At 37.4% G+C, this 13,415-nt stretch overlaps 1 protein-coding gene across 3 annotated transcripts in view; it reads left to right on the top strand.

The window, feature by feature from the left end:
* PRKCI (protein kinase C iota) overlaps positions 1 to 13,111 on the top strand; it is a 72,227-nt gene extending 59,116 nt beyond the window's left edge. For 2 of the 3 annotated variants that reach the window (XM_003991921.5, XM_045037284.1), the window contains 6 exons: positions 2,323 to 2,410; positions 3,422 to 3,547; positions 4,911 to 4,990; positions 7,117 to 7,206; positions 7,588 to 7,703; positions 12,210 to 13,111. In XM_003991921.5, coding sequence (XP_003991970.1) covers positions 2,323 to 2,410; positions 3,422 to 3,547; positions 4,911 to 4,990; positions 7,117 to 7,206; positions 7,588 to 7,703; positions 12,210 to 12,297 — 588 coding nt within the window. In that variant the 3' untranslated portion in view covers positions 12,298 to 13,111. Of the gene's footprint in view, positions 1 to 2,322; positions 2,411 to 3,421; positions 3,548 to 4,910; positions 4,991 to 7,116; positions 7,207 to 7,587; positions 7,704 to 7,946; positions 8,152 to 12,209 lie in introns of those variants that run through there. The other variant, XM_045037283.1, reaches the window with a different exon arrangement.
* The last annotated feature ends 304 nt before the right edge of the window (positions 13,112 to 13,415 follow it).

Here is a 13,415-nt window from a genome sequence, read left to right as displayed (position 1 = left end):
TGTTAACCGTCTGGATGTCTTTTGCCCATTTCTTCACTGGATTATTTGTCTTTTGGATGTTGAGTTTGATAAATTCTTTATAGATTTTGGATACTAACCCTTTGATACGTCATTTGCAAATATCTTTCTGCCTCTGGGATATCCTGAGTAAAGTTTTTGGCCTATGAGAAAAGGTTTATGACCAAAATTTTTTTCTTGTAGTTGGTGATAAATATTTTAAATATTTTAAATAATCTAAATGGCTAGTAAGGAGAATAATTAGGGGAAATTACAGAGTGACCACAAAACATAGCATTATAAAGTCATTTAGAAGATGTTTGCCAAAACTTCATAACAATATAAAATGTTTATAAATAACATTAAATAGAGTTTTAAGGTATGGCATTGTCTGTTTCTTTTTTTTATTTTTATTTTTTTAAACTTTTTTTTTTTCAATGTTTCTTTATTTTTGAGAGATAGAGCACAAGCAGGGGCAGAGAGAGGGGGAGACACAGAATCCGAAGCGGGCTCCAGGCTCTGAGCTGTCAGCACAGAGCCCGACGTGGGGCTCGAACTCACGGACCGCGAGGTCATGACCTGAGCTGAAGTCGGACGCTTAACCGACTGGGCCACCCAGGCACCCCTGGCATTGTCTGTTTCTATATGTGTTGTATGTTCTATTATGTAGCATCATACATTCTGTTTACTTTTACATATTTTTGAGGTTATTATAATGGGCATGCATTACTTAATAAAACTCACAAAAATGAATTGCCTTTTACTTAATTGTAAATTTACTGTTAGCTTGTTTTTAAACTATCTTTTTATTGTTGATATCTTATTTAATTGCCTTGTGGCCAGAAAATGGTCTGAATGATATTAGTTCTTTGAAAATATATTGAGATTTCCTTTGTGACTTAGTATTTGGTCAGTATCCCATATGTACTTTAAAAAGGATATATAATCTCTTTTTTGCATGCAGGGAGTCTATGTCCTTCACACTCTCTCTTTTCTTTCCCCTTTTCTCCTCATGTACACATAGATTATACATATTTGTATGTATGTATGTATATTATATGTATGTATATACATATTATACGTACGTATACATAGTATATGTATATGTATAATATGTATCTGTATGTATATACATATTATATGTATGTATACATATATGTATATGTATAATATACATATGTATGTATATTATATATGTATATTTTATATATACATATATATATTTAGCTTTTGTCAAATCTTTTTCTGCTTACTAATTTTTTTGTCTGTATGATATGTCATTTTCTGATACAGATGTTTTGAAATCACCTGTTATGATTTGGGATTGTATTATCAGTTCAGCCTGCTATATCAATATACTGTAGACTAAGTGGCTTAAAAGACAGACATTTATTTCTCATAGTTCTGGAGACTGGGAAGTTCAAGATCAAAGTGCTAGTAGATCCAGTGTCTGGCGAAGGCACTCTTTATGGTTTTCAGATGCATGAAGGCACTCTTCATGGCTTGCAGATGGGTGAAGGCATTCTTCACGGTTTGCAGATGTGTCTTTTTGTTGTATTCTTACATGGCAGGGAGAGAAAGAGGGAGTTCTCTTCCTCTTATAAAGACACTTATAAAGACACTAATCCCATCATAACTAATTACCTCCCAAAGTCTCTGTCTCCCAGTGTTATCACATTAAGTGTTCAACATATGAATGGCGGGGGGGGGGGGGAATACAAATGCCCATTCCATAGCAGGGATTGTGAAATTCTTCTAATTTGTCTATTTTTACTTTGTGTTTTGAGGCTGTGTTGTTAGGTGCATACAAGTTTGTTATAAATTTTTGGTGATTGTTCCATTTCTCAGTGTGTAGTTTTTCTGTTATACACATTAGTGTGTTCTGCCTTAATTTTTTCCATCTGGTAGCTATTGAAATACAAAGCCAAAAAAATTGTGCCTTAGGAAAAACAACCAACAGTGCTTGTGTTAGCAGGTGGGATTTAAAGTGCTTTTCTTCATAAAATATGATTCCTTTTACTCATAATTAAAATTTTTATATTAAGTTTTTACCTGAATATAAATTATTTCAAGTACAATTTTTATTTTAATTGAACTGTCCACCAACATCTAATGAGGACAGGCTTTCTTTAAGCTATTTAGGGGCAACTCATGATTTTAATAATAAAGACAACTGTACTAGTAATATTTTATTTATGCTTAATATATTACCTGTAGATGCTGAGCTTATATAACAAATGAAATAAAAGAGATGAATTTAAAAGATAATTTTTGATCTTCTTATTTCTTTTCTCTTTTTTCTTTCTTTTTTATTTTTTCTAAAAGGAAGGATTACGGCCAGGAGATACAACCAGCACTTTTTGTGGTACTCCCAATTACATTGCTCCTGAAATTTTAAGAGGAGAAGATTATGGTAATAAATAAATAGGTGTTATTTTAGCTAAGTGCTAGATGGGTGGTTAAATGTGGTACCCACTGCATTATAGTACTCTGTAGTATTTAAATACTAATCTTATTAATATAAACTTCCTTGATCCCCTTAAAACCTACATGAAAACCCTAAAATATGAAATAAGAGACAATGGGACCTTAGCAGTATTTGGGGGTACAGATTTGAATATTTTATTAATGGCAACACTAAAAGTTCTAGGCACTAATCCAAGCAGTTTACATTATATTAACTAAATTAATCTTCTCAATAATCCTAGGAGGTAAGCATTGTTAATTCCCATTTTACAGAAAGTTTAGATAACTTGCCCGAGGTCATACAGCTAGAAAGTGGCAGAGTAAGGATTTAAACTTTAGCCATGTGACTACAAAGTCATGAACCCCTGGAAGATTGTTCACATTTCCTGGGATATTTCCTCCAGGAATCTGAAAAATGAGGGAGAGATTGACTGCTTGTCAGGAACCAGAGAATATATTTATCTCAAAACATTGGACTTCTTGGGTTCTGGCCCTCTGATTTCAGCAGATGTGAAGGAGGATGGTACTTCTGACAGCTGTTCAGAATCTGATTCCAAGGTCCTTCAAGGATCTTTAATCAACTAGCAGAAGATCAAGTTTCAGACCCACGAAAGTTATTCTCAAATAAAATTTAATTACATCCTCAAAAAAAAAAAAAAAAGATACAGACTATGAGTCTGAAATTACAGGCATATTTTGGAGAAGGAACTTAGTGTTTCATTTCCAGTATTTTTTCCCCAATATTTTATTTTTAAAGTTATCTTTTAGATACCTCCCCTTGTTGATAAGTGAAATATTCCTATAATCTTCACTGCCAACCATGATAGTTATAATGCATTTAGAGTTTATTTTTCATTATGTTTAATTTTTAATTATACAATGAAATGAATCTCAAGTTACTGACTTTTAAGAATGCAGAATAGATAATTTGTTGCTTCAAAAAATTTCTTTTTTGAAGGTTTCAGTGTCGACTGGTGGGCTCTTGGAGTACTAATGTTTGAGATGATGGCAGGCAGATCTCCATTTGATATTGTTGGAAGCTCGGATAACCCTGATCAAAACACAGAGGATTATCTTTTCCAAGGTAATTTGAGGTATTTTACAGATTCTCTGTGAATAACCTATTCTAGAGTATGAATGAGGATGGCTCAGATTTTTACCTTGAGTAAGAGGAGAATAATTGGACAATATACTTCTTAATATGTAAGTCTTCATTTTTTTTTTAATATTTATTTTTGAGAGAGAGAGAGAGAGAGAGAGAGAGAGAGAAGGAGAGAGAGAGAAGGAAGGGCAGAGAGACGGGGAGACAGAGAATCCCAGGCAGGCTCTGCACTGTCAGCACAGAGCCCAACGTGGGGCTCACACTCACGAACTGCAAGATCATGACCTGAGCTGAAATCAGGAGTCAGATGCCCAAGCAACGGAGCCACCCAGGCACCCCTTCATTTTTTTTAAAAATATATCTTCCTACTTCTGTTCCTTCAGTCCCATTTACCAACTACTTTCTCATACTCAGAAATATAACAAAGAAGTTCCTTCAGATCGTATATCACAGAGATTAGAAGAAGGAATCCTGTGGCTAGAGAGGAATATCTTTCCACATGGACCCCGAGGCTGAGTGCATAAGTCCAAGAACAATATGGAGGAAAAAGTGGGGTACCAAGAATATAAGAGGATCAAAAGGTGAAGAAAAGAAGGCCCACAATTGGAAACACAAAGACTCAAACAGAAAAAAAAAAAAAAAACAGACAAGGGATCACCCCCTGCTCCCAACACCCAGTCCAAAGATTTCCATGAAATTCTACATTTAATAATTAAGGCCATCACAGGAAATGAATAGCTGTTTCATGTAACAGAAAATCCAGATGGCCATGGAATATATGAAAAAGCATTCAGCTTCACTAGTAATTAGGGGTTTGCACATTAAAACATTAATGAGCTACTATTTCCTGCCCGTGCATTTGCCAGAAATTTTAAAGTCCGATAATACCAGGGCTGGTGAGGATGTGGATGGAGTAAGTGGAACTCTCATAGACTGCTGGCAAGCAGTGAAAATTGATTTACCAGCTTTGGAGAACAACTTGGCAATGTGTAATAAAATTGAGTATAGTAACATGTACCTCACATTTTGTAGCTATTAACTCATTTAAACCTCATAACAACCCCATGAAGTAGGTATTATTTTTATTCTAATTTTACAGGTGAGGAAACCGAGGCACAGTAAGGTAGTCAAAGAATAAAATATGCATGTAAATGATAAGGACAGCATTCAGAGAAGAGGCTCTCTGAGAGGGAAGGGAGAGGAGCGAGCCTGAGAAAGCACATGAGACGCTGAAGTAGTATATGTAATACCTTATTTTTTTCTTCGAGAACGCCCTTAAGTAGCTCATAATAAAAATGTAAAATTGAAGCTATGTAAATGTAATACCACTATTTTCTCTTTCTAGTTATTTTGGAAAAACAAATTCGCATACCACGCTCTCTGTCTGTAAAAGCTGCAAGTGTCCTGAAGAGTTTTCTCAACAAGGTATAAATTGAATGTCAAAATCTTCAGCGGTTTATCTCTGTATAGATGAGACTAAGTAGAGGTTCAGGCAGTGTAATATTCCAAGACACTAGCGTATAATCATTTTTTTTTCAGTTAGATCTGGAACTCATCTCTTTACCAAAGAGTATTAGATCCTGAGATGAATTGTCCTTTCCATTTTGACAGTGTAAGTCACTGCCAGCTATATATTACATATGGGTTTTTAATGTAGATGATATATATACCATGTACTCAATTAGGGAAAAATTACATCTTTGGGGATAGCCTCAATCGTACTTACAGCTTTGTTACTCAGTTTTCTTTGGATTATTATTCATAGATCTCTTTCCTTATTGAGCACTTGGGACAGTAGTGTTCTGTACAGATTATCATGTCAAAAGCCCTGTAATCAGATAAAATTCAGAAGAAATGAAATGCTGTCATTGGTTCTTAAAAAATCTGAAGACCATTCAATTCTTCGTTGTGGTCGGTAGGTTAGAATCTAAGATTCTAAGATTATGATTCTGAATGGTTTTTACTCATAACACTTCTAACACCAAATGTGTAGGTTTTTTTCCACACCAACAACCAATTCTCCACCTCTCTAGACATCAACTTGGTGTATTACAATTCAGTTTATTTCTGATACTAACTACCCAGAGTTACCATCAGATTCCAGGGGTTTAAGGGCTCAGTCCCATAAAACTATCTTCACCTCAAGTGCCAGTCATGAGTCATGAGTATCGAGTACCCACATTTCTGTCTGACTTGGCTACAGAGTTGAGCTTCCCACAATTCTCACACCTCAGGTTCAGTAATTCGCTAGAATGGCTCCCAGAACTCAGGAAAATAGTTTACTTGCTATCACTGGTTGGTTATAAAAAAAGATACAAATGAACAGCCAGATGAAAAGATGCACGGGGTGCAGTCCAAAAGGATCCTGAGCACAGGAGTTTCTGTCCCTGTGGAGTTAGGGTACACACCCTCCGTGTCTCCCAGCATATGGACATATTCACCAACCCAGAAGCTCTCCTAACTCTGTGGTTCAGAGGGCTTTATGGAGGTTCCATTACATTGACACAATTGATTGAATCATTATCCATTGGTAGTTGACCTCCACCCGTCTGAAAATGAGGCTTAAAGTTACAACTCTCTAATCACATGGATGGTTCCTCCGGCAACCAGATCCCATCCTGAGCTATCTACCAGCCCACCAAGAGTCACATTATTAGTATAAACTCAGGTGTAATTGAAAGGGACTTGTGAATAACAAAAGATAATTGGCTCACTCAGGAAATTACTCAGGTTTTAGAAGCTGGGTCAGGGACCTGGGACAGAGACCAGATACGCTTATTGTATCACGGTGATCTTGGCAATCATAAATGTTTTCTTAAATAAATTGTAGGTTAGAAAAAGTAGGTTGATGTGCATTTATCATCTAAGGTAAATATAGATAATGATGAATTTTAACAAAATGAGAAATTGAAGCCTTTGAGTACTTTAGATGGAGAAAGATTGAAAATGGAAATCTAAGTATTAGCACGCTGCAAAATGAAGGTGAGAGGTTTTAATGTTCAAAATAAAATGCCTTTTATTGGAAAGGAAAATGGTAATATGTTCTCATTCACAGTAATGAATAAGCCAAGACTGTTTGTTTGTAAGTTACAGCCCCTTAGTCCAGTGGGTCACATAATGGTTGTATCACGGTTATACACCGATTATATTGTTTTGTTGCTGTAATTGGACATAGAGCTTTACAAATGAGCTAAGAACACACTTGTGAAGTTTCGGGGTTTGTATATTTTGACCAGCACAATAACCTGTGCCAAAGAAATAGGTGGATGCTGCTGAAATGATTGTGCTGCTCTCTTTTCCCTCCCCTTTTCCTGTAGCAAGGAGTAGTGACCTATATCCACTATAATCACATGATAGCCGGGGACAGAGCCATGAGGAAATTGTACTTGTCACAAGCTTCAGATACTCATTTAAGTCTAGTGTTGTACTATGATGTAATTTCAGAGATAAAGGTATTATATAATAGACACAAAACCCAGGTCACAGAGAGGATTTATTTATTCTAAAGCATGATATCCCTCCAGTTCTTGAAACATTTCTCTCCATCATAGGACCCAAAGGAACGATTGGGTTGTCATCCTCAAACAGGATTTGCTGATATTCAGGGACACCCATTCTTTCGAAATGTTGATTGGGATATGGTACGTAAATTGTCATTGTTTTCTATATTAGGTATCCTTATTATCTTGGGCCAAATTTTATTCTCTTAAAAGAATGTTAAAAAAACAAAGCAAATATATCATAGCTTAAGTAACTTAAGCCACACTCTAAAGTGCTTTTTAAAAAGCTTTTAAAACAATAAAAGCTTAGAATATTAATTTAATGGAGCAGGTTGTCATATTAGTAAGGCCTATATCAGCGTTCAGTTTTGTACATTATTTCCATCATTGTGAATACCGTTGAACCACGCCTAAGGCCTCGCTGTGATAGGATGTGGAAGCCTCTGAGGGAAGAGGAGAAATGTAGAGGTGGAATTTTTCTAAGAACATAGGCTTGAGCTGTCATCTAATATGCCTTTCTAGATGGAGCAAAAGCAGGTGGTACCTCCCTTCAAACCAAATATTTCTGGGGAATTCGGTTTGGACAACTTTGATTCTCAGTTTACTAATGAACCTGTCCAGCTCACTCCAGATGACGAGTAAGTAACTCTATAGACTGAAATATTTCTGAAGTTATTTGGAAGTTTCCTTTTTAGTGGCTACACGGTGCTTCATTACCAGATTATAACAGAATTGAATCAGCCATTCAGTTATGGGATATTTGAATCTATTACACTATTATAAGTTATAACGACTGCCCTTTTCTACTTTGCCTTACGTGCCTTATCTCTAATTCCCACAACAACATGATAAATCTACTTACTGTCATCTCCCTCTTACAGATGAGGAAACTGAGACCCAGACAGGGCAAGCAGAGTCACACAGCTGTCAGGTGGCAGAGTCAGGATGGAAACCCGTGCTCTTTCCACTGCACTGCACTGTTTGAAGAGGACTGTCTTTGAGTTCCTGAGTATTACTTTAAGATAGATTCTCAGAGAGGGAATTAGATCAAAGAGTGAAAATTTAAGTTTATTTATTTTGAGAGTGCACAAACACGAACAGGGGGATGGGGGGGGGGGAGAGAGAGAGAGAGAGAGAGAGAGAATGAATGAATGAATGAATGAATGAATATACCAAGCAGGCTCCACACTGTCAGTGCAGAGCCCGATGTGGGGCTCAAAACTCACAAACTGTGAGATCATGACCTGAGCTGAAATCGAGAGTCGGACACCCAGCTGACCGAGCCACCCAGGTGCCCCTAAAGAGTATGAAATTTTGAAAGCTCTTGATACGTATTGCCAAATTGCTTATTAAAAAGATGACATTAACTTACCAAGTCTAGCCAGCGGTGATCTGACATATTTTTTATGTGTATGTTCATCTTTTAAAAGTATGGTTTAGAATAATTTGGGCATATTTGATTGTTTACCTCTCTTTACAGATTCATTCTGTCATCTCAAGGAGGCCCTTACTCCTTGGCTATATTTTCACTTCTGTCTTGTTAATTCTTACCACATTCCTCATGCAGCTGTTCAAACCGTCTCTACATTTTGGAAGCCTTCAGTCCTACCCCTGCCTTCACCACTTCTAACGGACTAACCTTGCCTTAGCTTGACTGCAAGGATTGAGACCTGCCTGGTGTGAGCTTGCTCTGTTTTCAGCTGTCACAGACCATCTTGCATCTCAGAATTGCGGTCTCTCCCACCTCCTTTTTCTTCTTCCCTATTCTTGGAAGGCTATCCCTCTTTTGCAAAGGGTGCTCCATTTTCCTAGATCTGTTTCCTTAGCTTCTGCCAGGATTTCATTTTGTCAGTTATGTCCATTACTCCACCTTCTTTAATTTCTCTTTTCCTGCTGCTCTTCTTCTATTTATAAACATGCTCAGATATCCTAATTTGCCCCCTGGATCTTAGCACATCTTTAAACCACCATATTTTCTTCCCTCATTTTCTTTTCAAGATAATTACTCGATGCTCATGGTAAAAGAAAAATAAATAAGCAGTATCTCCATCAAACTCCTTCAGAGTAGTCAACATTGATTGTCTTGTACTTTTCTTACTACCTGCACTCTAACTCTTTACAATTTAACCTGCTTCTTCGGCTTTTGACGGTTGAGTTGATTTGTCAATTTCTGATTTTCGTTTAATGTTTATTCATTTTTTGAGAGAGGGAGAGGCAGAGGCAGAGAGAGAGGGAGACACAACATCCGAAGCAAGCTCCAGACTCCGAGCTGTCAGCACAGAGCCCGCCCGATACAGGGCTTGAATTTACGGACTGTGAGATCATGACCTGAGCTGAAGTCAGACACTTTACCGACTGAGCCATCCGGGCGCCTCTGTTGATTTCTGATTTTTAAAGCGTGTTTTGATCAGTCCTCATCTCCCCTGATGTCTGTGAAGCATTTGGCACTCATGGCCTTGCTTTGTTGGGCGCTACCCATCCTGGTCTGCTTCATCTCTGTGACCACTTATCATCCTTTTTCCCCTGTCCCCTCAAGACTGAGATGTTCCACAGTTCTGTTCGTAACAGCCGCCTTTTTGCAATATGCACTTTGTTCCTTGGAGATTTCGGCCAGCCCCACATCACTGATACCAGCTATTTAAATCACACCCAGCTAAATTGGCAAACGGTTTTTGAGCAAAAGGCCCTGTGCTAAGTACTGGGCATTAAAGACGATTAAGATGTAGGCCAGTCTCACAAAAAAGCTTACTGTCTACGAAAGGAGAGAGTAATGTACGAAAGTTATTATTCTGACAGTGTCATGTATTAAAAAGAACACTAGATTTAATCAAAAGATAGGAATTTGAATCTTGACCTCACCTCTTACCAACTGAGTAACCTGGGTTCAAATTTCATAACTACTCTGAGCCTATTTCTTCTCTTACTGCCTACCTCAGAAGGCGGCTGTGAAGAATAAATGAGCCATAGTTCCTAAAGCACCCCCCACCTGGTATCTCTCCTGAACTGCATTTCTATCTGCTTGTTTAAACATCTTCCCTGGTTTGTCAGACAAGCACCTCAGACATACGAAATCTGAAATAAAGGTAATGACTTCTTGGGGCGCCTGGCTGGTTCATTCAGGGGAGCATGTGACTCTTGATCTCAGGGTCGTGAGTTCAAGCCCCACATCAGGTGTAGAAATTACTTTTAAAAAAGGAAAGAAAAGAAAAGAAAAAGAAATGACTCTTTATGGTCTCTTTTTCTGTTGTTCTCAATCAGTTCCTTATTTTTATTTACTTTTTCGTGCTCATTATGCCATCATGTGTTCCTGCATTCAGATCCAAAATGTCCATGATTATTGACGCTTCCTTTTCCTTAACAAACGATATTGTGTTCAGCTGCCAACTCCTTGTCTGTTCTTTCTTTACTTCATCACTTGTGTCAGATCCTTTGTTTTCGTTCCCATTGTCGTCAGCCCCATTCACACCTCTTTCAAATCATGCGTAGAATATTACACCATCCTCCTGATCGGGCTCATCCTTTGCTTTGCAACCCATCCTGTACATCTCCTGCAGTAGCACTACCAGTTTTTTAACCCCCTTTGTCAGAAGCCTCCAGTAACCTCCTCCTTGTCTAGAAGATAAAACCTGTCGTCTCAGCCAGCAGTCACGGCCTTCTACCCTCTCCTCCCACCCGACTCTCCAGCCCTCTCTCACTGTGCTCCAACACAAGTGCTGTGTTCTGACCAGTCTCCATTACTCCACATTCCCGGATAGTGTGCTGTTACCTTTGCTCATGCTGTTCCCTCTGTATGCATCCTTCATTTTTACATACTGGAATCTTCTCCATCTTGCTGAGCTACCTCAAATGCAACCAGGTCTTTGATGAATAAAGGTGAAACTCCTTCATTTTTACATACTGGAATCTTCTCCATCTTGCTGAACTACCTCAAATGCAACCATGTCTTTGATGAATAAAGGTGAAACTCCTTACTCTAGTAAGCATTACTGGCTTCCTTTAACTGGCCATTGCCTTCCTCCCAGATCATCTACCTTTGACATGCTTCTGTTCCTGTGCTTTCAACTCCAGTAAATTACTTGGCACTTTCCCAGACCTAACATAGTCTTTCATAATTCTGTTCAGTAAGTGGTTGTGGAATGAATGCTGGCTTTCTCAATTTCTGCAACTAGAAGTCACCCTTCTCATTAGAACTGTGCTTAGATCAAGACTTAGCTGTCCCGGGGCGCCTGGGTGGGTCAGTCGGTTAAGCCTCAGACTTCAGCTCAGGTCACGATCTCACGGTCCGTGAGTTCGAGCCCCGCGTCGGGCTCTGGCCTGATGGCTCAGAGCCTGGAGCCTGCTTCCAGTTCTGTGTCTCCCTCTCTCTCTGCCCCTCCCCCGTTCATGCTCTGTTTCTCTCTGTCTCAAAAATAAAAATAAAAACGTTAAAAAAAAAAAAAAAGACTTAGCTGTCCCATATGAAACTTAGCAGGTACTGCTTTCCCTTGTAGCTTTTCTTTATATGGGATACCTTCCCTCCTCGAAGGAAGGGACTGTATCCTGTGTAACTTTGCTCTGCAGTATGGTGTGTGCATTTAAGTATTCAAATATTCATTGGTATTACTCTTACTGCATATTAAATTAGAAACCCAGTATAACAGAATGCCAACATCTCTATACCCTATGACCCATGACCTCCCTGTGATGTCTTCTCCTTATTCTAGGTCTTTCTATGTACTTGTCCCTATTGCCTTTTCCTTTTGGCTAACTTCTTCTGGGCCTTCTTGTCACCATCTTCCTGTTGAGGCGACTACTAAATTGAATGCTAATTCAGACCTGGATGTTCACCTCTAAGTATGAGTGTTGTTCAGGTCAAAAGTTAAGATTAACCAGAATTGTGACAATTTGTGACTTTTAATTTCTAGCCTTCAATTTTGGACTACATTTTAGTTCTAAACCTGCTTACAGGATTGTTAGTCTTTTATTTTCAGTACTCTTGATTCTTCTAGAAGATGTTTTGGGATTAATCTAAATACTTGTAGATTTCTTCCCCCATAATTTATATAAATTAAACTTATTTTTTGTTTTTTAATTTTTGTTTACCATTTAAATAAAAAGTTGAAGAAATCTAGATTATGAAAATTAATTTATTTTTCTTTCAACAGTGACATTGTGAGGAAGATTGATCAGTCTGAATTTGAAGGTTTTGAGTACATCAATCCTCTCTTGATGTCTGCAGAAGAATGTGTCTGATCCTCATTTTCCAACTGTGCATTTTGCTTGTGTTGCCATTTAATGCATGAATAAACTCGTTACCAGCCTGGATACAATGAACCATTTTATATTTCTTACCTACAAAAAAAAAGCATTCAGTATCTTCTATTGTTGGCTGTAAGAGTCAATTATTACATCTAACTATGAAAAAGAAAATGAAACTAGTTTCCAGACGGTCATGTCAACATTCAGTTATACTGGTAATCCAGCAGCCTACTGATGAGTAATGAAGTTGTCCTTTTTGTTTAAAGGAAATATTTAACCACCGCGTTTAAGGCACATGATGGGATTGTGTCATAAACCTACTGTGATTTTTGTCATTCTTCATTTAGTCCTTAAAGTTTTAAATTTTGGAATAGAAGAGTAATTCAAAATACAACAACTTATATTACCTATTACTTTCTGAGTTCTTTGTGTTTAAAAATTCAGCTGTAAGTTTTATTGCCTTGGATAATTAAGTTATTGACTTTTAAGGCAACAGTTATTAAATTGGTAGTAAAGGATGTCACTTGCTTAGAATTAGGGAATACAAGTTCTCCTTGAGGAAAAAAAAACCAGGCACATTTTATTAAGTATTAGATTCTAAATCATTAGCTATTTTTGAAAAACTGATGAGTGATTTCTTAGGATAGGGGTGTAAGCTTCTGAGCTTATCCCTTTAGCCAGAACTTTAACTGGAATGTTAGTAACTGTCATTTAAAGAACCAGGATGCATTTGAATGGAGCATTTCTCAGTATATAGAAAGGGAGGAAAATAGAAATTAAAAATGTTTTAAATTAAAAAAAAAAAAAACAAAACACACCAGAAAAGTGCAATGGTAATCCCACAGTGACTTTTTATGGTTTTAGATAACAAGGAAGCACTCCTTATCAAACTTGTAAAAGCATTCCATTATCCAGTAGAGACAGAACGTATGCAATTTTTTCCGTACAACTTAATATACATAAAAAGTATTTTATCTTCCAAATAGTGTCTTAACCTTACTCATTTATTCACCAAAACCACATTATCCATACTTTTGGACCCTGTTTATAGTATGGAGTCTTCAGTGAAATTAAAAAAGGTCAACATGAATAAATATTCAGAACACAGACAT

The sequence above is a fragment of the Felis catus genome, chromosome C2, assembly GCF_018350175.1.
Source record: "Felis catus isolate Fca126 chromosome C2, F.catus_Fca126_mat1.0, whole genome shotgun sequence".
NCBI classification, from domain to species: domain Eukaryota; kingdom Metazoa; phylum Chordata; class Mammalia; order Carnivora; family Felidae; genus Felis; species Felis catus.
This window is presented reverse-complemented; position numbering and strand designations above follow the sequence as displayed.